At 36.4% G+C, this 25,609-nt stretch overlaps 1 protein-coding gene across 1 annotated transcript; it reads right to left on the bottom strand.

Moving 5' to 3' along the window:
* Positions 1 to 271: 271 nt before the first annotated feature.
* Positions 272 to 24,470, bottom strand: LOC133607644 (complement factor B-like). The gene is made up of 18 exons (XM_061962474.1): positions 24,312 to 24,470; positions 22,450 to 22,656; positions 22,178 to 22,363; positions 21,908 to 22,084; positions 18,664 to 18,750; positions 15,312 to 15,451; positions 9,980 to 10,124; positions 9,771 to 9,902; positions 7,334 to 7,444; positions 7,130 to 7,264; positions 4,249 to 4,346; positions 4,020 to 4,155; positions 3,797 to 3,935; positions 3,642 to 3,718; positions 2,212 to 2,312; positions 2,009 to 2,138; positions 1,872 to 1,921; positions 272 to 552 (listed from the first exon to the last, which is right to left on the bottom strand). Exons 1-18 carry the CDS (start codon positions 24,367 to 24,369, stop codon positions 376 to 378), a joined length of 2,286 nt encoding a protein of 761 aa, XP_061818458.1. The 5' UTR covers positions 24,370 to 24,470; the 3' UTR covers positions 272 to 375.
* Between the last annotated feature and the right edge of the window lie 1,139 nt (positions 24,471 to 25,609).

The following is a 25,609-nucleotide window of genomic DNA, read 5'->3' as shown; positions in this document are numbered from 1 at the left end:
GAATCTACAGATTTTTTTTTTACAGTGACCTAAAAATATATACAATAAATGCATAGTCAAATGAAAATGGATGGATGGATGGAAATGTATTCTTCGCTGTTACGAGCTGCCCTCCAAGGACAGCCCTAACTGTGATGTGGCCCTTAACTAAAACGAGTTTGACATATGTGCCTTAGACCCTCGACTCCGCCCACAGCTAATGAGCTACGCTTATTTGACAGCTAAAAATGTAAGTGTAGAAGAGCAGGTCCATTGACACAAAGATCAAAACCACCATTAACACTTTAATACTTTATTCAGCTTCATGTTTAAAAAAATACATGTAAAAGTGTATTGTTTATGATTATGATAGCATTCCGCTCATAGTACAGGCTTTTAGTTTTTCAAGAACTCCAGTGGTGCATATATTTTCTGTGTGTCGTTTCCGAGGATGGATTGAAGGAAAGGCATAACCCTGAAGAGGTTAATGTGGAAGTCTCGAGAGTCCTTCCCAGACTCTACGACACCGCCGCCTTGGCACAAATTTTTGCTACCCCAGCTGACCACACCAATCTGTAGGAGAAAAAAAAAGTCACGTTAAACACTTTGCTCATGTTACTAACTGTTTTCATATATTCATAAACAATGGAACCTCTAATGGACACTGATCCACCTGCAGTCTTGTATATACTGTATATATTGAACTGTAGATAACATGCTTTAATTACCATTTTAGCATTCTAAATTATCTAAAAAAGAAATTAACCACATATATCACGTAAAAAGCAACAAGGACATGCCTTCGATACTGTGTTTTAATGCATATAGACGATGTATGATACAAATATTATATATCTGTCTAACAATAGAGCTTTTAATACGACCGTTATGGTGTTGTATATTGATGACACATCCTAGCTGTATCCCCCAAATTTGACAGCGACAAGCAACCTGCCACGTCCTTAGACTTAGACCAACTTTATAATTGATTCACAAGGGAAATTGTTTAACGTGTGTAATGCAATGTAGCGTCCTCGCTACCGAACTAGCGGCTAACATCCTTCCCAGTGCAAAGCCAGCAATTCTCGGTGGCCCATAAACTATGTTTCACTGGAAGAAGAACGCTAACCAAACATGCTACACCACATACTGTAGGACGATACAATTAGCCATGCTAACCGGCGCTAACAGCTAGGCTAGAGCGCTTGAATGTAAACCAAGGTTGGCGTATCGATAACAATATTAACAATAACTATACCAAGTATAGTATCAGTATATGGTCAATACCACAGTGGTTAGATCAACATTTTCTATTACCACAAAATATTTTATTGTTTTTTTTAAATAATAATTGATATTTTTACACTCTGTGTTTTTGTCCGATTATATAGTTGTGATCATTTAATGATTCTGAAAATTTTAAGTATGACCATTGGTATCACCAATACTGCCCCTGTAACTACTTGGTATTGGATCAATACCCAAATTTGGAGTATAGCCTAAAACTAATGTAAATTAACAGAAGAATAAGTGCTTGATACATTTTAATAGAATTGTAGATAGAACCATGGAACAGAGAGTAACCAGATATTACCAGTATATTATCAAGTATATTAATAATAATTTTGCTAAAAATAATACAACTGAAAATATAGGAGCCTTTTTAAGACGTTTTGAAATGTATATCATTTGTATATCAAATAATAAATTGTGACATATGTTGTTATCGCAGGAGGCTGCAATATATATCGCGATATAGATTTTAGGCCATATTGTCCATCCCTACTCTGAAGGCATATTTTTTTCCCCAAAAAAAGTAATTGTGTTTTTTTCTTTAATTGGAAGACCATTGAAGAGTTGAGCTTCTGTATCAGAAAGACAGGAAAGTTCACCTGCACTGTGCGCTGCTCGTAGTTTTTGAACACAGCTCCTCCAGAGTCACCTGTCATCCCCCCAAAAACACACCTCCGTGAAAAATACAGCTTGGGAAAATGATTTTTGATAATGACAAAAGTGGAGGGGAACCTACCTGTACATGCTATATGATCTCTGAAAGGAATCAGACCGCCGGTGCACAGAAAGTTGTCAGTCACAGCAACTTTGGGATCCTTCGTGGTAATTCCCGGGGCCATTAGTGCATGTTGAATGCATTCATCCCTCTGTGTCACGTCATCAGAAAGGTGAACAACAGCTCAGTGGGTTAAACAAGAGGGTGAATACAATGCAACTTACGTTATTGCCAAGCTTAGCAGAGACTTCTTTCTTATCCACCAAGTTGTCTGTCTGAGTCAAGAAAGTAAGGCTCTCCATATGACTTTTTAACAGGCGCTCCTCTGTTATTTGAGGTGAGGGAAAAGTTAGTCCTACAACAACAATTATGTTCACGTCTTCTTGTTCAATTGTGACACATTTTTTTGCGTTACTGGTACTGTTCTTTGATGGCAACCCGAAGAACGCTAACCACGACTTCTCCATTTAGACACTGACTGAGTTTAAGTCTCATGAGAGTTAACATGTATTGTTTGTTTGACTTTTGACAAGAACATACACCTTTTTATCAGTCAAATACTGTAAATGCTCCAATTAAAGATTCTATACAATTAACTGCTGAGGCTTGAGGTTCGTTCACTACAGAAGTCTGTCTCTAATTAGAACTGGGTCGTAAAATACTGTATTGATGGCGACAGCTGTGGCTGTAAGCAACATCTTGATGTAGCTTGTACAACTCCACAAGATGGCAGTAGCTGTATTAGAAGTACCCATGCGGATGCCACATTCGTACTTTGCTGGAAGTTTTTTCTTGAATTAAATTGTGCTAAGAGTTAGCATATATGTCAAGCACCAAGTTGACTCTGAGGTGTACGAATGCAAAATTTTAATAAATAAGTGTAAAAATTTGCTAAAAAAGTTGCCATGCTAACACTTAGTATGTATCAAGTGCCAAGTTATATGACTTTGAGGTTTACGGCTGAAAAATTAGCAGAGAAAAAGTGTAAAATTTGCTAAAAGAAATGTTAACATGCTAAGTATAAAGTTATATGACTCTGAGGTGTACGAATGCAAAATTTTAATAAAGAAGTGTAAAAATTTGCCAAAAAAGTTGGCATGCTAACAATTAGTATGTGTCAAGGGCCAAGACTGAGGTTTACGGCTGCAAAATTAGCAGAGAAAAGGTGTAAAATTAGCTAAAATAAAATGTTAGCATGCTAACATAGCATTTGACAAGTATAAAGTTATATGACTCTGAGGTGTACTGCAGCAAAATTAACTAAAAAAAAGTTAGCATGTTAACATTAGCATACTCGCATGCTAACACTCAGCATGTGTGAAGCAAGTTGTACAGTATGACTCCGGTGTACGCCTCCAGAAATGATCTAAAAAAGTGCAAAATTATGCAAAAGAGGTTAGCAAGCTAATCAACATGTGTCAACCATCAAGTCTGAGGTGTACGCCTTTAAAATTAGCCTAAAAGGTTAGCACGCTAATGTTAGCAGATTTTAGTGTAAAATACTATGTTGTGTGAATTGCTTTTTCGAAATTCACACAAATAGCGCATGTATGACAACAATGATAGTCACAGGTTGCCACTGAATATTTAAGATAGAATAAACAATTTTAAAAAAGAAAAACAAGTAATAATAACTAACAGGAGAGTTAGTCACCTTGTTTCTGGCATGTGGATTCACCAACCAGTTTTAGAGCATTGTTGGTCTCCTGGGTGCACGGTATGCAAATTGGTCTAAACAAGGCAAGAGCAGCACAATGTTCTTGTTGATATTTTAACCAAATTGAGTTGAATATGATTGCGGTGGAGTACCTGACAAAAGTGGAGATTTTCACATAGTCCATCAGTTGAATTAGAGCCACATCGTAGTCATAGAACTCCTCCACGCCCATGTCGACTTTAGCCTTGACGTTAAATTGTGGATGTAAAAAGAAATTCTGGACCTTTTTGGCTGTCGGACAACGTTTGTCAAAGTGAGTTATCAAGTGAACCCAAACAATCACGCAGGTCAGCATTGCAATCTGGCAACTCTTACTTCTTCTGCCGTTCTGGTCGTCGATGTCGACTGTGACGTGCTGGGGTAGATCTCCAAAGTTGAAGCAGTGAGCGGCAGTCAGGATGAACATGGGCGTCACCAGAGAGCCCAGACACTTCATGACTCTGCCATTGTTCTTAAAGAGTCCATGGGAAACAAATGATTTATTTCCAAAAAACATGAATGCCATGACAAGCATATAAAAAAATTACATAAATTAAGTATTCACCTGAACGACAATAAATGCCACCCAGGGATAGTTTTCCCTTCTATCAGTGGTCTTGTAGTCCTTGTGAAGACCACATAAACCTTTGACTTCTTCTTCATCTGCAAGAAAAACGCCGCACAACAGCATTAATAGTAATATTAGTAGGTAATATGCCCTAACCCAGGGGTCCCCAAACTACGGCCCGCGGGCCAGATCCGTTATACTCTATCATCATAATACACATTCTAGCTGTGCCCTACAAATTTGACAGGGACCATCATTTCTTACAAGTATCACCACTGGTGGAAGAGGAAGCAATTTTTTTTTAAACCAGCCCCTTAAGTTCGCTATCAGCTATAAAGTTATAAAAGGATGTTGCTAAATAGACAATATCCATCCATCTATTTTCTACCGCTTGTCCCTTTTGGGGTCGCGGGGGGTGCTGGAGCCTATCTCAGCTATATTCGGGCGGAAGGTGGGGTACACCCTGGACAAGTCGCCACCTCATCACTGGGCGAAATAGACAATATGTCTAATATTTTTTATTTCTGACCGTCCAAAATGTTGACACACACACACACAAGTAAGACGTAGGATTATCGTTTGTCCATTGCCTGTCCTTGCAGCGTGAGCGCTGATCTTGCAGCCGTGTGTGGAACCCTGTCAGTTTGCACGTCTTCCCACAGGTGCTAAATAAATAGTGCGATGAGTGTTGATAAATCACATTGTGCGCCCTGTAAAATATATTTGCTAAAATATATTTGCATCTTTTCCTCCCAAGATTGTTGGCGTTTTGATGATCGGCATATATTTTGCATATTAATGAAGAATGGACTGCGTATTGAGACAGAACACTGCCAGTAAGATTTAGTATCCAAAAAAAACAAGTTTTGGGAACAAATAAATACAAACATTGAAAAAATGCAATATTTTTGGTGGATGTTTTCGATGCCAATACTCATATTTTTGTACACTTTTATTGTTTTTGTGTGTTACAAAAGTTTTCATGATCGCTTCTCTTTTTTATGGTTTTGTTTCTTATTTTTCAGTTTCTCTTCTTTTTTTACGTTATGAAAATAATGGCAGTGTTTTAGCGTGAGGTGTAGGTGCCTGTGAGCAGGGCTTATAACAGGTCTACCCGGAAGCACTTTTATTGGACTGTAAAAAACACAGTAGAAAAAGAAAGGAGGACCGAATGCGTCCAAATAATATATTTTCGTGTTAACCTAGTCTTACTTTGAGGATGTCGTAAAAGCGGTAGAGACATTGTTTATGTATTTTTAAATTATCCATGTTTGTCTCGATACAGCCATGATATTTGGCGAAACTCCGTATGGAACAATACTTGGTTACATTTCCACGCCTTTGAGTCCAATGACATGTTTGAGTTTGAGTTTATTTCGAACTTGCATGCATACAACATGATACATCACAATTTCCAGTTTCTCTATTCATCATGTTCGAAAATGAGTAGGAAGAAGTATTTTCCTTTACATAGCAGTTGCTAACACTTTTGTTCACTTCCTGTTCTCAATTTATTCACAATATACTCCATAAGCAATAATATTAAAAATAAATAATAATTAGTGAAGTAAGTTATATTTCATATGGTGAGATAAATAAGATTATCTAGAAAATGAATGGATAGATGAAATAAATTCAGAATGTTTATCATGGTTCTTGTTCTTTGTACTTTGTAAACATTTTAAGTTTGAAGAGTTTCTTCAATGGGATCATGTTAGTACATTGTTTGATTTCTTTGCTTAATCCATTCCATAATTTAATTCCACATACTGATATAATAAAGGTCTTTATTGTTGTACTTGCGTACAAATGTTTCAAATTATATTTTTCTCTAAAATTATATTTCTCCTCTTTTGTTGAGAAGAATTGTTGTATATTTTTGGCTAGCAGATTGTGCATAATTTTAGCTGTTTGCAAATTCACTATGTTGTGGAATTTCAGTATTTTTGATTAAATGAATAAAGGGTTTGAATGTTCTCTATATCCAACATTATGTACTACTCTAACTGATCTTTTTTGTAACACGGTTGGAGATGAACTCTTGGGTCAACACATCTTTTAACGACGGCCTTTTTTGTCACAAAGGGGTTTACTGCGGGGTTCGTTCTCCAGGAATGCAGACGCACCACTCCGGACAAGGCGTGCAGGTAGGAACATGATTTATTCCTCAAAATGTCAAAGTAGTACAAAAAATGGAAAACAAGTCGCACTCGAAGCTAATGCTACTATTTAGCATGGACTATGGACAAGAAATAATCACATAACTTTGACATGAAACAAACAACTTACGTAGCAGGTTGCATGAAGCAAATAATGACGCCAGGCCGACTGACAGGCAAAGGCAGGCTTAAATAATGCCTCTGATTAGTGCTCGGGAAACAGATGAGCGTCCCGAACACCAATCAGAGACAGGTGAACACAATGAGCAACCATGGCAACCAAAACAAACTCAGAGGTGCACAAACAGGAACTAAAGGAGTCCAAAGCTAACAGAAAATACAAAACATGATCCGGACCACGGATCATGACATTTTTAAAGTTAAAATTAAAGTTAAAGTACCACTGATAGTCACACACACACTAGGTGTGGTGAAATTTGCCCTCTGCATTTGACCCACCCCCTTGTTCCACCCCCTGGGAAGTGATGGGAGCAGTGAGCAGCAGCGGTGGCCACGCTCGGGAATGATGATTTAAGCCCCAATTCCAACCCTTGATGCTGAGTGCCAAGCAGGGCGGTAATAGGTCCCATTTGTATAGTCTTTGGTATGACTCGGCCGGGTTTTGGACTCACGACCTACCGATCTCAGGGCGGACACTCTAACCACAAGGCCACTGAGCAGGTTATGTAGAAGCGAATGTGAAATGTGGAAAAACTCACCAATAATCTCATCAAATGTCTTCTGCAAAGTACGAATCGTATTCATCCTGAAGTAATGGTCGCCGCCCGTGCCCACTACAAGAGGCAATAAGTCGTCGTCGAAGATCTGGGCGCCAATAGCAAAAATGTAAATGTCTGAAATGAAGGAGCAACAGAAAAGAGGAGCTTATTTGTTTGGACTGTGGTTGAATTCAATAGACTCACCTAGATAATCTTCTCTTATTGGTTTTTGGTTCCTGGCAGTTTGGTCCATGTAGACCATGTTTTTTATTTTTTCCACTGTCGGCTCAGGTGTACCACCCATGTTGTAAGCACCTGCAATCAAAGAAGACAGAAACTAAAGCACTTAACACTTTAGATGGATAGACATGTTCTGCTTCCAAAGTAGCTCCTAATATCATTTAAGACAGCATTCATATACTGTACTCAATCATCATTATCATCACAATAGTATTAGAAGCGTGTAATTTTTTCCAGCAGTGAGCAAGGCACTGTGTCACTGAGACACGTGACTCCACCACAACAAATGCTGCAAAAACTAAAATCTAAGCAAAGTTAAATAAATTAAAGCTGTTTTACTTGTTAGCCCAATTTGTACGTATCGTATGTACTGTACGAAAACTTAAGATGGACTAGAATGATCTATTTATTTTTAATATATTGATATTTTTAATCAGACTTGGTTCAAGTGACAAATCGTTTTTTTCTGTTATTATTTTGTTTATTCTAAGTCATATATCTCCAATTTTAGATATTAGTTTATATGAGCAAATATTACTAACATAATAAGAACAAATATGTGTTTTTGACATTGTTTATTATTATTTTTTTTAAATATATATATTGACAGTCATTTTTATTTTTATTATGATCTGATTATTGATTATTATATTATCTTGTAATTTTTTTGCACCTTACAATTTCAAAGCTGTTTGTTGGTTTAAATAAAGGTAATATATTTAAACTGATGGTTTTTTTTTAATGAAGCCAATCTAAAAGTCATATGACATATCAGTAAGGGTGCTTAAATTTTTTTATAACATCCGAATTGCAATTATTATTAATTTCGATTCCAAATCGATTAATCATGTTCATGAATCCAATAAACAGTTTAAACATTTTTTAGGAGGCCAAGTTAATAATTTAATTGGCCATCTCTGTGCTTACACATCATTAATCAGCAGCCAAGAGGAGCTTTTGTCACCTGCAAGCTGTTTTGAAAATGTTTTATTATAAATTTTAGAGGTATCAAATTATCACATTAATTTTGATTAATAATTTACAGTCATATTTAACACATTGTTATTTAATCGCGTTAATCAAATTTTTCATCTTTAATGTTACTGTCTTTGTATGCCTGCGACTCCGCAATTTTTCTCTCCCTCTTTATGTGCTTTACTTGTTAAAAAAAACAATCAAATAAATAATGATAATAATATTGGTCTAGGGCAGGGGTCAGAAACCTGCGGCTCTAGAGCCGCATGTGGCTCTTTTATATATATTTTTGGTTTTAATATATTTTCTGTAGGAGGACAAACATGACACAAAGCTTCCTAAATGTTAGAAATCCTACTGTTTACATTAAACATGCTTCACTGATGAGAGTATTTGGAGAGCGCCGTTTTGTCCTACTAATTTCAGCAATCCTTGAACTCATCGTTTGTTTACGTGTACAACTTTCTCAGATGCTGCCACAGAAAGACGTGTTTTATGCCACTTCCTCTTTGTCTCATTTTGTTCACCAAACGTTTTATTCTGTGCGTGAATGCACAAAGGTGTGCTTTGTTGATGTTATTGACTTGTGTGGAGTGCTAATCAGGCATATTTGGTCAATCCATAACTGTAAGCTAATCGATGCTAACATGCTATTTAGGCTAGCTGTATGTACACATTGCATCATTATGCCTCGTTTGTAGGTATATTTGAGCTCATTTAATTTCCTTAATGTCCTCTGTGTATTTAATTTATATTTGCATGTCCCATGACACATTATCTGTATGTAATATTGGCTGCATTTCTCATAGTTGTTTGTGTGCCATGTTGTTCCAGACCACAACAAACGTTACCCAGCTCGCAAAGATTGTAAAAAATCCATTAGAAGAAGGCAGCCTGCCGTTTCCTTTAACTTGGACACACACATTTATACCTTTGGCCATTCTAAGACAGTCATTACCAGGAGGTATCTCACCCTCTGAGAAGTTTTACTAATGTTTTCCAATGTTGTAAAAATACATCCATCCATCCATTTTCTACCGTTGTCCCTTTCAGGGTGGCGGGGGGTGCTGGAGCCTATCTCATGTGTAGAATAAATATTACATTTCTGTTAACAAAGATTTGCTTCAGCCTGCAACAGAGTCACTTTGATAGTAGGCTAATATAGCTAATTAGCCACTTACATCATGTGTTGCCATCATTATAACACTTATATAAGCTCCAGACCGATTACCTTTTTGTATTTGTGGTCCAATATGGCTCTTTCAACATTTTGGGTTGCTGACCGCTAGTCTAGGATTACATTACCATTACCAAAAAACAACTTGATGTGATTGTAGTTACTCCGGTAAGTGAAATGCTTCTCCATTTGATAGATTGTACACATTGAAGGACATTTCTGAAGCACATCAGACATGAATGAAGTTACCGTCTGTAAAAAGAATGATGGCGTGACGATGCTCCTTAAATTTCTCCTCCCCTATCCGTTGCTTTATCAACGCCATGCGCTCCAAGATGGTCATAAAGACACGGTTGAGGTCAGTTCCGGCGGTGTCTCGGTCTGCCAGGGCATGGAAGGCAAAACTTTCAAGTAATTTAAGATCCAAATCAACTAGCATTTCCAATAATATGACTCACAGCCTATTTGAAAATTCTCCAGTTCAGTTTTTACTGTGCTCAGTTGGGTCTTGCCGTCCAGGAAATCGACAATGTTGACGACTTCAAATACATCCGAAGAGAAAAACAGGACCTCATAGTTTGGAGAGATAGAAAAGGATGAAATCTGTGGAGAGAGAGGGGGCAGGGGGGCACTTAAATTCTGTAATGAGCAGACAAGCACATGCAAATTGCAGGGAAATAGGCTGCTCAGAATTTTTTCATGCAAGTTATTTTTGAAATGACACATTTATCATCCAAAACAACATCCAGCCGCCTGCTTTAAAAACATGCCAAGGGACTCGGGCCAACTAAAGAGCATCAGTCAAGACTATGATGTGTAATTCATAATGAAATGCACTTGTAATAGGACGCTATCCTGACAGCTAAATGGTTTGAGACCATTAACTTTACGCTAAATGTGCTCCTAAAAAGTTAAAGTTAAAGTACCAATGATTGTCACACACTAGGTGTGGTGAAATTTGTCCTCTGCATTTGACTCATCCCCTTGTTCACCCCCTGGGAGGTGAGGGGAGCAGTGGGCAGCAGCGGTGCCGCGCCAGGGAATCATTTTTGGTGATTTAACCCCCAATTTCAACCCTTGATGCTGAGTGCCAAGCAGGGAGGTAATGGGTCCCATTTTCATAGTCTTTGGTGTCACTCGGCCGGGGTTTGAACTCTCAACCTACAGATCTCAGGGCGGACACTCTAACCACTAGGCCACAGAGTAGGTCTATAATTAACATTTTGTGCATTTTAACATATTTCCAAGGCACTGGTCATTGATAGGAAATACACTTTTATATTTAGTTCACATTAAGACTTTAAAAATGTGTTTAGATACTGTCACTTATTTGTCTTTAATAACAAAAAAGCTACTGTAAAAATATGGTTTATTATTTTTCGCATAAATATTATTTTTAGAATATTATTATTATTATTAATATTATTGTTATCATTATCATTAGGCATTAAGAAGTGAATGATAGGCACCAAGATTGATTTGCCATGCCTTGTTTCTTTTTCTACGATGTCCGATTTAAAAAAAAACTCACTTCAGGTACAAATGACAAAAAATGTTTGCTTCCCAAAAGCTGCTGTAAAAATATTACTTGGCATTACTATTAATATTGTTGTTATTATTATGATTATTATTACTATCATCATCATCTTTATTCAAAGTTTTAGTCAAAGTTTATTTATATAGCCCTTAATCACAAGTGTCTCAAAGGGCTGCACAAGCCACAACGAGGCATTAAGAAGTAAATGATAGGCATCAAGATTGATTTGCCGTGCCCTGTTTCTTTTTCGACAATGTCCGATTTAAAACAAAAACTCATACTTAATGTACAAATTACAAAAAATGTCCCATTTCCCAAACCTGCTGTAAAAATATTACTTATTATTTTTCAAATTGTTATTATTGTCAGAGGTGGGACCAAGTCATTGTTTTGCAAGTCACAAGTAAGTCTCAAGTCTTTGCCCTCAAGTCCGAGTCAAGTCCCGAGTCAAGACAGGCAAGCCCCGAGTCAAGTCCAAAGTCAAGACTGGAAAGTCTCAAGTCAAGTCCTAAGTCCTGCATTTTGAGTTTTGAGTCCTTTCAAGTCCTTTTAACCACAGACTAATATATTAACACAGATTGTGTATGCTTTTCAAACGCTGTATTTATTTATTAAAACAAGTGCATTTTAAATTGCAGGAAAGAAAATTGTGCTGACATTGCACTTTATAATAGCACTATTAACCAGTCATTTTAAACATTAACTCATTCCTTTACAGAACAAACACATTGAAAAATAAAGTGCAAATGTACTTATTTGTACAAATGTGTTAACATTGAAAAAACATGACATATACGTGAACATAACAAAAAAGTTGTACTTTTTATATGTCAGGGCCCTATGCTGCATTGCATTTGCAAAAGACCAAATTAGCCAAGAGTCTGTCAGTCATTTGTGCACGATGGGGGCGTAGTATGATGCCACCATGGCTGAAAACTCGCTCCACTGGAGCACTGGAGGCAGGCACTGCCAAGACTCTCATGGCCACTCGGAACAGTGAAGGAAGAGTCTTCATGTTCAATGCCCAGAACAAAAGGGGGGAGAGAGTTGTTTTGGGTTGGTGCACTACTCGTAAGTGTATCTTGTGTTTTTTATGTTGATTTAATTAAAAAAAGAAAAGAAAAAAAAAAGTATTTCTTGTGCGGCCCGATACCAATCGATCCACGGACCAGTACCGGGCCGCGGCCCGGTGGTTGGGGACCACTGAGGTAAACAACCAACAGTATGTCAGAAAGCTAGCTAAAACGGTACACATATTCATAATATACCGGTAGTATACATTTTAACTGACCTTTATTTTACTATTTTTGTCTTTTTTTAGGTGGCTAAAATACGCGGTGCTGCTGACCGCCGTCTAACGTTACGTGTGATATATTGACTAACGTAACCCTGCTTGAAAAAATCACTGAACAAAAAGTATGAATAAGGTAGTGAACTGCAACAGATTCCCGTGTTTGCAATAACATTATAACGTTAGCAGTGAGTTTACAGCCTCACTGATTTAACTACACAGCAAATAAAAGTCACGTTACTTAGCCAATAAACGTTATCTTACATTCAAAACTTACCGTTCTTTGTGCAACTTCAAATGCCGGACGAAGTTGGAAGTTGTTGCCTCTCCATCAGTAATTTTCGAACCGCATGTGTTGCATACTGCAAACCGTTTTGTGTTGACCACCTCGTAATTTTTATACCCAAACAAAATTATTTTAGGTATCATTTTTTGTTCACTGGCGTGTGGTTTGGACATGTCTTCTTCGTTGGTTGTCCTGCAATTTGATTGGATGAATGCTGTGTGATGAAAACAAAGTAGATCTAATTTGATTGGCTGTTGTACTGAGACCACACCAGCTGACACACGCAACGCTGATAGACAAGTCCACAATGAAAAATACGGAGCGCTCCCGAATAACTTTTTCATCTTTGGGTTTTGGGGAAAGTAGCAAGTCATGTCAAGTCATGTCAATTCAAAAGGCTCAAGTCCAAGTGAAGTCACAAGTCATTGATGTTAAAGTCTAAGTCGAGTTGCAAGTCTTTTTACATTTTGTCAAGTCGAGTCTAAAGTCATCAAATTCATGACTCGAGTCTGACTCGAGTCCAAGTCATGTGACTCGAGTCCACACCTCTGATTATTGTCATTATTGTTAGGCATTAAGAAGTAAATGATAGGCACAAAGATTAGAACAAAAACTCACACTTGAGGTACAAATAACAAAAATGATCAGCTTCCCCAAAACTGCGACAGATATTTTATGCAGTGTATTAGTCTTTTTTTTCATAAAATAATAAATATTTTGAAATTACTTAAGCCTGAAGTATACATACAACATATGATTTCTAGTTTCATATTTAACCTTTTAGAGGTCAGTATGTTTCATAACAACACTGTTTTATTGATAATAAAATTATTTTCATAAAATACATTTAGGAGTAATTGCTTTGTTTAAAAAATATTATTATTAATATTATTATTAATCTCACTCGAGGTCCCATGGGACGAAAAATGTCATCTTCTGAAAAACTAATACAAATATTTTAGATATCAATATTTGTTTCGACTTAAAAAACTCATTTTTTTTAAAAGCTATTCATGTATACAAGTAGTAATTACTGTATATTTTGGGGATTTTAGTACAGTATGTATATAGCAACACAAACTTTACAGGACTACCTATGGCACCCTTGCAGAAAACAAAAAAAAGATGTGAAATTTTGCTGCATGCTTTGAATGGGTAAAAGTTGAAATCCTACTAAGAATTGCACTAGTTTAAGTTAGAAAACAATCGGGAATGTGTCACATTTTGTGTAGCGTTGACATTTTAGGCTAGTGTAGGGAATTATCATTTATTGTGATCTACAGGCTCCATAAGAAAGTCAATTGTACAAAATATCCTTAGGATGGTGTTGAAGGTAGAAAAACATTCATCTTCTCATTTTTTCACATCACAATATCCTGGAAAAGAAAAGTTCCCGAGTGAATGAGGAGGAGATGTCATGACCAATACGAGTCAAAGGTATCATTGTAGTCTTCGTAACGTGGACTCATCGATTAAATGTGGTCATGCTACTCACTAAATCATTTTGTAAGTCAGCATATTTGTGGCCAACAACATCCATCAGCAGAAGCATCTCCATGTCAACAACAATTGGCCGAGCGAGTCAGTCCAACTTGCATCTCAGCACATTTGCTGACTCTTCAAGTTAAAAAAAAAAAGCTGTGATTCTCCATCAAGGAAAGACAGTGGTCTTCAATTTAAGAGTGCCCCAACTTAAGTGCCTCAGCGAGATAACAGCTGTCTCACGTCTAATTGTTAGAAGTTGCAAGCCAAAATCTGAGTCACAAGCACAAACATCCCTAGATATATGTGTATATATACTGTATATATGTATATATAGTTCATATTTACTTCTGTTTTCTAAGAAAGCACAGCTTGTAGTTTCAATGTGCTCAATTTAATATCGCAGGTGCTCAAGTTTATCAAAGTGCGATAATCAATCACGGTTTTTATGATATTTTAAATAATTTAAACTGGAATGCTAACTATGCGATTGATCATTAATCCGCCGTTTTCAGGGCAGCACCAGGCGAAATTGTATTCTATTTGGAGAACCTCCACGCCCTCTTTCACATTACTACATTTTTTCATACATTTTTGTGTTTTTAATAGTTTTCTAATCAAAGGTAATTTTAATTTGATGCTTGTTTTGTACCAAAATAAATTAATGGGAACATTCATGGTATATACATTGTTCAATAATGATTTTTTTTGTGTGAAAAACAACAATTATAACATCGTTGAAACATGAATTCATAGACATTGCTGCCTCATCTCCAACCGGGTTTGAAACCCATTAGTTTCTATCTTTATGTGCGCCATGAGGCCCTCTATGTATATGAGGGGAAATCTGACATTATATTATATTTTTTGGAAAAAAACAAAAAAGAGGAACATTTTCATATTACTTGCCCTGTTTTTCATTATTTGACATTTTACAGGCACTTTTTCGCGCAAATGGTCGCCCCCATACGGATCGTGGGGCCCGTCGCACAGCATGTGTTTTGGCAGCTTTGTCCAGTGGAAGAGCCTTTAATTGTTCTTCCTGTTACTGTTCGTCGCTGGCATTGACAGGTGAACAAATATTACATAAACATTAATTCTAGCAAATAAATAATCTTCAAACTAATCAAGTGAAATTGGATGATTTGCAGTTGCGCTCTCATGGCACACTTAAGGTATGTGCCGCAGTGTTACCTTGGTGATGAGTTGTAATACGGCAGATTTGGCGCCAAGGAAATATTCCTCTTCAATACTCTCAGAAATGTCCACTGCAATGTAGAGGTTGAGTGTGTCGGTTTTGGAAATTTTGATTTTCCTCCCCTCCTGTGTGTCATCTGTTTAATTAAAAAAAAAAACCATTAACAAAGCATTTTGAGGGTTTAATTGCCACATTTCAGTTTGAGGATAATGATGATAACTTAGCAATATAGTTAATTTATTATTACAGCACATCCAGACAGTATTCACAGCGCTTCACTTTTTCCATATTTTATTATGTTACAGCCTTATTTCAAAATGGAATACATTAATTTTTGTCCTCAAATTTCTACACACAACACCCCATAGTCACATTGTAAAAAACATTGTTTAGAATTTTTTGTAAATGTATTAAAAATGAAAAAATAAAACATCACATGTGCATACTGTAAGTATTCGCAGCCTTTGCTCAATACTTTGTTGATGCACCTTTGGCAGCAATTACAGCCTCAAATATTTTTGAATAAGATGCCACAAGCTCGGCACACCTATCTTTGGGCAGGCTCGCCCATTTCCCTTTGCAGCACCTCTAAGCTGCATCAGGTTGGATGGGAAGCGTCGGTGAACAGTCATTTTCAGATCTCTCCAGAGATGTTCAATCGTATTCATGTCTGGGCTCTGGCTGGGTCAATCAAGGACATTTACAGAGTTGTCCTGAAGCCATTGTTTTGATATCTTGGCTGTGTGCTTAGGATCGTTGTCCTGCTGAAAGATTAACCGTAGCCCCAGTGTGAATTCAAGAGCGCTCTTGAGCAGGTTTTTATCCAGGATGTCTCTGTATATTGCTGCATTCATTGTTCCCTCTCTCCTAACGAGTCTCCTAGTTCCTGCCGCTAAAAAACATCCCCACAGCATGATGCTGCCACCACTATGCTTCACTGTAAGGATGGTATTGGCCTGGTGATTAGAGGTGCCTGGTTTTATCCAATTCTGATGCCTGGCATTTACACCAAATAGTTCAATCTTTGTCTCATCAGACCAGTAAATTTTGTTTCTCATGGTCTGAGAGTCTTTCATGTACATTTTGGCAAACTTTTACAAAGGTAATGGCTTCCATCTGGCCACTCTACCATCCAGGCCTGATTGGTGGATTGCTGCAGAGATGGTTGTCCTTCTGGAAGATTCTCCTCTCTCCACAGAGGAATGCTGTAGCTCTGACAGAGTGACCATCGGGTTCTTGGTCACCTCCCTGATTAGGGCCTGTCTACCCAGATCGCTCAGCTTAGACGGTCGGCCAGTACGAGGAAGAGTCCTGGTGGTTCCAAACTTCTTCCATTTACAAATGAGCACAGTGGTCTCACAAATTTGTGCCTTGAAACAATCCTGTCTTGGAGGTCTACAGACATTTTCTTTGACTTCATGCTTAGTTTGTGCTCTGCCATACACTGTCAAATGTAGGACCTTATACTTTATATAGAAAGGTGTGTGCCTTTCCAAATTAGGTCCACTCAACTGAATTTACAACAGGGGGACTCCAGTTTAACTGTAGGAACATCTCAAGGATGGTAAGTTGAAACAGGATGCACATGAGCTCTCTTTTGAGCTTCAAGACAAAGGCTGGGAATATGTATGTAAATGTAATTTCTTAGTTTTTTCATTTTAATACATTTGCAAAAATCAAAAAAAAACAACCTACAATTCACATTGTCATTATGGGGTATTGTGGGTAAAAAATAGAGGACAAAATATATATATTCCATTCTGGAATAAGGCTGTAACGTAACAGAATGTGGAAAAGGTGAAGCACTGTGGATCTTTCTGGATGCATTGTATGCATTGCTATCGCTTTATCCATATCCTGCATTTATTCATAAATAATACAATATTTAGGTCAGGTTTTTTTTAAGTTTATTTAAATTGTCTATATATATATATATATATGTATATATATATATATATATATATATACAGCATATAATCATCTCCTGATGATTGAGGGTACCCCCCCTCATGAAACAGGCCTGTAGAGATGAAATAGTCTTGTGATTTTTTTTCCCACACATACATATATATATATATATATATGTATATATATATATATATATATATATATATATATATATATATATACATATATATATATATATATATATATATATACATATATATATACACACATATATATATATATATATATATATATATATATATATATATATATATATATATATATATATATATATATATATATATATACTTTTTTTTTTTTTTTTTTTTTTTAACACTTTTTTTTTCTTTTTTCCTTTTCTGTCATAACTGTATAATCTATTGCCACTCTGGACGGTCCAACATGACACTCAGTATCGGTACGGGTCCAATACTGACAAATTTAGTAGATGGTGTGAAGTAAACCCTGGAATTGGAATTATTTTGTCAATTGTTTTCTGACTCAGATTTCATCTTTTGTCCAAAGTTTCACTTTATTCAATTATATTTTTGAATTTTTAAAAGGTGCTGCTGGGTCTGATAACCAATCAAAAATAATGTGAAATAATGGAAATAAAATGCTTTACCTATGCAATACCGCATTGCATAACTAGAGTCATGCTGTGTTCAAAGCCTATCTTTTAAACTTGATAATTATCTAATAATGCAACACATATTACATTATCATTCATTCCAAACATGTTTTGTTAAAAGCAATAAATACTTGACTTATGATTCCAAAGCAAGTTTTTCTAAAAATTGTATACTGTAAAAATGACAATACATTTTACAGTAAAAAAAATATGGTAGCTCAGTTGCCAGAATTTTGGGGTAACAAAAATGGTATTGTTTTTCCAATTATAGTAATACGCTGTAAAGACATCAACTGTATATTCAACGATTCAAAAAATTGGCACAATTTTATTGTAAAAAACAGTGGTATTGTTTTTCAATTTACAGTAAAAGGCTGTAAAAACCACCGTAAATTTTACGTCAAAATCCTGGCGACTGAGCTGCCAGTTTTTAACTGCAAAATTAGCAGATTTTTTTTACATTGTACCGGTACGTAAAACATATATAATGAGCAAATGCATAGGAAATTGTGTAATAATATCATGAGGCGGATCCTTATATATGTAAATTCATATATTATTCACTGTTAGCAACCATAACTGCAATGTGGCCCTCAATGAAAATGAGTTTGACACTCCTAAAAGGGCCAATTAGAACATTTTATCAAGCTAATCACAAGAAATGAACAAACTATTGGTAATTGCTGAGACATGAAATAACGGGTAGCATTACTGTAAATAAGTTCTGTTTCTTCCTACTCCTTTTCGGACACGTAGTTCCAGTGACTTACCTGTAGGCTCCAAGGGGGTGAGGCTGGCTTTGATTGCGCTGCCAAAGGCCTCGGAAACCTCCAGTGGAGTGTCATACGTGTATTTGTCTGACGAGACAAAAAAAGACCACATTATTGACCACGTTATATAGCCAAGTTAAGCCAAAATAAAACTCACACAAATACTAATAGATCTAACAAATTAGCTGATGACTCACTGGCTTGATGACTTGTTTACTTACTAAGCACATGGATGAGCTCATTATGAAGCTCCTGGTGAAGCAAGCTTACTCAGAATGTCTTCATGTGTCATGATGTCTCACACGAAGACATAATGTGAAAACATAGTGTGCTCCCTAAAGTAAACATACATATGACTAGAAAAGCAAAGGCCTGTCGAGATTAACCATTCGGATTATTTGTGGCCCCTTTAACTGTATACAAAACTTGAATCATGCCATTCTTAAGAGGAATGCAGGGAAAATATTACCTTTTAGCACTCACGAGTCTTTGGTTACAGTTATTTTGTATTTGTTAAATGGCTGGGAATAACACATTACTGTAAGAAGTTGTCTTAATAATAATAATAAATATTATCATTAAAAATGATTGCTAATTTAAAAAGTTTAATTATAGGCCAGAGTGTTTGTTTTTTTAACTCATCTGCAAAGAGGACCGAGTTACAGTCGAACCTCGTCTATTTAAGGTTTTCGAGGATTTTTTTCCCATTGAAAATGAATATGAGAATCATTAAACTTTCATATTTCTACATTTCTCAACCAATTCAAATCGTTCCACCATCAACTCACTCCAGTCATCTTGGACATTCAAACTAACATTTTTCCAACTTTCTAAAATTCCCGGTTTTCTTGGAATTGCCACTTTTCAATACCATTGTTTCCATCTTTTTATCTTTCGACTACTTCTCCCACCTCTTTCAACCGCTTTCAACCATTCCACCATCAATGTATTGCACTTGGTCAGAACAATCATGCTATCTATTATACTATATATATATTTTTATACTGGAAATCATTCAAATTTTCCCAAAGTTCACGTTTTTTCATAACACTTATCTATTGAAAAGTGTTACTACTTCCACATTTTTCAACCAATTTTAACCGTTCCAACGTCAAAATGCTCCTCACTAATGTTAGTATGTTAACATTAGCACGCTAATTTTTTTAAAACTCATTTTGCAGACGCACACTTTAGAGTCATGTAACTTGATACTTGACACATGCTAACTGTTTGCATGTTAACATGCTAACATTAGCGTGCTAACTTTTTTACCTAATTTTGCAGGCGTACACCTTAGAGCAGGGGTAGGGAACCAATGGCTCTAGAGCCAGATGTGGCTCTTTTGATGACTGCATCTGGCTCTCAGATAAATCGTAGCTGACATTGCTTAACACGATAAGTAATGAATAATTCCGCTGGTAATTACAGTGTTAAAAATACCCACGTATCAACCAGACTACAAAGCCATCAGCAAAACCATGCAGCACCAGAAGTCGCATTAATGGTAAGAAGTATTTTATTTATTATTGGTTAGCTTCAGAATAACACTGTTATTAAAAATAATAAGAAACTTAGTATACTCTAAAAATGTTGGTCTAACTTAAAAATGCACACATTTAGTTGTATTCAGTGTTAACATTTTTTTTATTTTTTTTATACTGCTCATACAGAAATACATGTTAAAATATTTGGCTTTCATGGCTCTCTCAGCCAAAAAGGTTCCCGACCCCTGCCTTAGAGTGATATAACTTAAATCTTGATACATCAATCAATAAATCAAAGTTTATTTATATAGCTCTTATTCACAAGTATCTAAAAGGGATTCACAAACTCACAATAACATCCCCTAATCTAAAACCAAATCAGGGCAAGGAAAAACTTAAAACTGTTAGCATGCTAACTGTTAGCATGTAAGCATGCTATGTGTTTTAGCTGACTTTACAGACGTACACCTCAGAGTCACATAACTTGGTACTTGACGCATGCTAACTGTTTGCATGCTTATTTGACGTCATCCGGCTATCGTGCTTCCTATAAGCATTTCAGTTCAGTTTCAACTTATTAGCATTCACATGCAATTTCTCCTGACATTGCATATTCTAGTTAATGGTTTTGAGTGCATGAGAAAGTGTAAAGGAACTCGTAGCTCCACATGGTTGTTGGATTTATATTACATTATTACATATATTTTGCGCAACACAGCCCCAATGGAACCAATGTGAACCAATTGTAATAGTGGTAAGGAGCAAACTTCTCAGTCAGCATTAATACCGCTGATGAGTTTTACGACAAGTCTAACATGCGTGATTTTCACAGCAACAGCTAATTAGCGCAACCACAATTTTGGAGCATGTGTAGAGTCAGATGAAGCTGATGGATACTTCAAATGCAGCTACTGCCATCATGCGGTGTAAATAAAAACTACATCAGGAGGTTGCCTACAGCCACAACTGGTAATGCCAGTGTTTGTTATGGTAAAATTCCTGTTTGAGTTATGTATTTTTCAACCGCAAACACACAAGTCTAAGTGCTTGAGTGTGTTGCGTCGTCTTGACTACATTGACCTGTTTTTTTTGTCGAAGATAAGACGCTTTTATAGCCCTGCTAAATTCCTGAAGTGTGGTGGAGATGTCTCCAAACCTCCACCTTCTCAAAATATAGAACAAAGAGTGCTCTGATGTTCGAAGATGACTAGTTCATATTTTTATCTTTTGGTCAAAGGTAACTCTTTAAAAGGGTCTCTTTAGTGATTGATATTACCTTTCTGTGTTTCACCAAAACATTCCTGTTTTTGCTGATATCACAATCAGATTAATTGTGTTTTGCTCATCTTCCTCTCTCTTCTTCCACCTCGCAGGAGACAGACCATTTATTTCGCCCCAATCCCTCTTCTCTCATTCCCAAAAGGTATAAAGATCTGGAAGATTTCTTTGTGTCTCTCTTTCTCTCTCACTCCCTCGCTTGCTTTTTTCCTTCTTTCTCTTAGCAGCATAAAACATTATTTTATTTAAATTGATTTTAGCTCAGAGCTCAAATGATTATTTAAAAAACATTAGCTTTTTCTGGACATTTCTTTGTTGAATAGGAAAAATTCCAAAACAACAGACAGTTAGTAGCTTTTGTAGACCACACATCCGGTATTATTAGACAATTTTAAAGTAAGGCATCTCTTTTGTACCATTTTAAAGCATCCTACTAACTTATTTTCTGTATCAATGAGGTCTACGGGTGGTTACTGGCTTACAATAGCATGCTGGTTCTGTGCCAGTCCACTGGCCGTTCTCCAGGCACGTTCTCTCGCTGGAGCCCACCAGAAACAGGCCGCTCTTGCAGCTGTATTTCACTTTGTCGTCCATTCGGAATGAATTCCCCCTTCTAGAGGCGCCAGCCGGGATGCCGGGATCAGCACAATCGTTTCCTGCTGTGGTAAGTTTAAATACAAAAAGTCATTAGAAAGAAAATAAAGGAGAAAAGCAAACATGGATCAATGAAATACTGTAAAGGGTGGACTCACAGTCCCGGCTGCAGATGGGAGTGGATCCACTCCACTTGCCGTTGGGAAAGCAGACTCTCCTGGATGAGCCTCGCATCATGTACCCAGAGTAGCACTCGTATGTCGTCACATTGTCAACAAAGTATCTCATCTGAGCAGGGATGACGATGCCATTCATCAGCACATTGGGGTCGGGGCATTCAACCACTATTAAGACAAGAAACGTGGAATGTATCATGGAGCAGTGGAGGATAACGGGGGTGAAAGGTCCCCATCATCTTGACTCGACTCACTCCTGCATGTCTGAGGTTTAGAGCTTGTGGAGTCTTGGCTCCATCTGTCGTTGAGCTGGCACACACGCTTCTGGACCGGGTAGGGATAGTAACCCTCAGTACAGTGGTAGGTCAGAAGGCTGCCTGTCTGCAGACCCTTGGTCAGATTGTAATAACCACCCTCGATTTGCACATTGTCCTCTGGACAGTCACACCACACTTCTCCAGCTTGAAAGAGAAAGTGACGTAGGTTAGCTTTCGGTACAAACAAGTAAAGCAGCAGCAACTTGCAAAACCTGAGCCTTTTTTACAGTAAATATGGCAAGAATTGTTAAGCAAGCCGTATTTTAAATATCTGCACTCATTTGTACCAAATGACAAAAAAATATATATCTTGTTATAAATTCTATTATTGTTATCACAAATATTGTATATAGTAATATATTATAAAATATATATTATATACTTTCATACAATATAAACAAAAATATCTCAAATGTCATATGACTTTAAGTGAGTCACTCTTCAAGCAGCTTTAAATGATCACAATAGTTTGTGGGTTTTTTAATACACAATTTTATTAAGTATGCTTACATGTATTAGGGATGTGAATCTTTCAACAACTCTCGATTCGATTCCAATTCTTGGGGTGAAGATTCGATTCAAACATGATTCTCCCAATATATTATTTGATATAAAAATGTACTAATACCTTTCAAAACAGGTCATTGGTTACAAAAGCCCCTCTTGGCTGCTGGCGTATGACGTAAACAGGCAGCGAGTAAGTTGGTGTTGGCCTAAAAAAACGTATTTGCAGAAATATATTCTTTAATTCTTTAAAAAAAAAAATGGTATCTATTTTTTTTAAATGTGAATTGTAATAAATAAGAACCGTGATTTATGTAATATTGTTTTTTTTTTTTACAAGAACATAATTAAAACAAAAAATTTCACCTTTCCCAAAACTGCTGTTAATATTTTTTTTTTTTTTTTTTTTTACATTTTCTTTCGAAATTACTTTTGACTGAAATGTTACCCTTCAAATGCCAGTATCTTTACGCACAATCTTGCTTGTTTTGGATTTTCAATTATTTCCAGTAGCCAAAATCCAAAGCTGCATGCTTTGAATTGAAAAAAGTAGCACTCTCTGGTGTACAAATGCGGTAAATTTCATAATTTAGTTTGTGATAATATCAATTTGAGATTTTAAAAAATACATAAATAAATAAACATATTTTCAGTGGTTTTTAATAGATAGATAGATAGTACTTTATTGATTACTTCAGGAGAGTTCCCTCAGGAAAATTAAATTGGAAATTTGTTGTTGTAATCGGAACAAGTGTATCTTTTTTTGTGCAGCTTTGCCAGTTTGGACTAGTTTAAAGAAGTGAAGTGAAGTGAAGTGAATTATATTTATATAGCGCTTTTCTCTAGTGACTCAAAGCACTTTACATAGTGAAACCCAATATATAAGTTACATTTAAACCAGTGTGGGTGGCACTGGGAGCAGGTGGGTAAAGTGTCTTGCCCAAGGACACAACGGCAGTGACTAGGATGGCGGAAGCGGGGATCGAACCTGGAACCCTCAAGTTGCTGGCACGGCCGCTCTACCAACCGAGCTAAGAAAAATAATGACACTTTAAAGGGTAGGAAATAATATATTCTGTTCAATTCTACCTATATTCAACAGTCAAAATGACTTAAAAACAAACAACCACCTGCTCCCAGTGCCAACCACACTGGTTTAAATGTAGCTTAAAGATGTAGATAATGGGTTTCACTATGTTAAGCGCTTTGAATCTCCAGAGAAAAGGCGCTACATAAATATAGTTCCCTTCGCTTTTTCTTACAAAGGCAATATGTAATTAAAAATGTGAGCTCACCCATTAGGAGACATGAAAGTGCAGCTGCCAGCCCAATCCAGTGGACAGAAAGTTGCATGTTTGGAACTTCAGCTGAGAAAACAAATGAACTGAGACGTTTTACAGGAAAATGACTTTTATCAACTCAGACAATGATGCCCACCAAGAGGCATTGGACAGCCCCAAATCAAGTTATTTATTAACTTGTGGACAAATAAAAAAAGATCAATAGTATGAGTCACAGAAAACACTTAAAAATATTGAAATACCTCTTACGGTTAGATTATAGTGGGCAAAACTGAAATGAAAATGAAAGTTTTCAGTAATTTTTGATGGGATAGTGATCAATCGAATAGTGTTGCTCTCTTAAGCATAAACATAAAGTACAGTATAATCCAGTGTTCAAAATACACCGTTGAATGGTGCAAGATATAATATTATTGTGGTCATGATTATCATATTAGTAAGGTGAATTTCCCACAATGTGCAGCTGAGATAAGCTCCAGCACCCCCCGCGACCCCAAAATGGTCAAGCGGTAGAAAATGGATGGATTACTTTCCCAAGCAGGTCAAAAGTACACTTGCCTCGTCATTTCCCAAAAACGGAGGCACAATTGTTGACACTTTGCTGTGGGTATTGATCGTCCACCACACGGGTTCAACTAACCTTTCACGGGACTTCCCACGCCCCTCCTCCTAAGGTGGGCTGTAAAATAAAACATGTACACTGCAAAAAAAAGACCTGACAAAATGTAAACGAAAAAGACTAGATCTTAGGGAAAAAAATACTAAAAACTTGTGAAATTATCTGTCCATGCATCTGTCCTGTTACTTTTACGTGATAAGAAATCCTAAATTAAAATGTGTATATCTCGAAATTAGCAGGACTTTTAAGATCGAAATAAGTATTTTATTCTGAAAACAAGTATTATTCAACTTGCAATTCTTAGATTAAGCATCCTCGAGATGTTGCAGAATGTTTAAACAAGATTTTCTATGTAAGTGAAAAAACAAAATGTAATATTTGAATAAATACATTTGAATAGATATTTTCTCAGTTTTAACATTTTTTAACTAGAATAGACATCATATAGTTATTAATGCTAACATGAAGATTATGATATAATGTCAATGACTAAAAATAAGTAACTAGCTCTTAAAACTAGAGACATTTCTAGAAATAAATGTTTTAATCTTGGCAAGTGGCAAATAAATTGCAGTGTACAAAACACTGACTGACCCGTTCAAAAAACAAACAGAAATGACGGGCAAGAAGTTTAGAGGTTTTGGTATCAATCCAATACGAAGTACTGTATTGT

The sequence above is a fragment of the Nerophis lumbriciformis genome, linkage group LG09 (genome assembly GCF_033978685.3).
Source record: "Nerophis lumbriciformis linkage group LG09, RoL_Nlum_v2.1, whole genome shotgun sequence".
NCBI classification, from domain to species: Eukaryota; Metazoa; Chordata; class Actinopteri; order Syngnathiformes; family Syngnathidae; genus Nerophis; species Nerophis lumbriciformis.
The sequence above is the reverse complement of the archived record's forward strand: the minus strand, read 5'-3'. Positions and strand labels throughout refer to the sequence as shown.

What these genes read in the sequence shown, in the direction of transcription:
- LOC133607644 (XM_061962474.1), bottom strand. Translation starts at nt 24,369, where the DNA reads ATGCAACTTTCTGTCCACTGGATTGGGCTGGCAGCTGCACTTTCATGT. An exon ending in TCCCATCTGCAGCCGGGACT is followed by an intron (nt 22,085 to 22,177) that starts GTGAGTCCACCC and finishes AACTTACCACAG; the next exon opens with CAGGAAACGATTGTGCTGAT. An exon ending in CTGCTAAGCTTGGCAATAAC is followed by an intron (nt 2,139 to 2,211) that starts GTAAGTTGCATT and finishes GACGTGACACAG; the next exon opens with AGGGATGAATGCATTCAACA.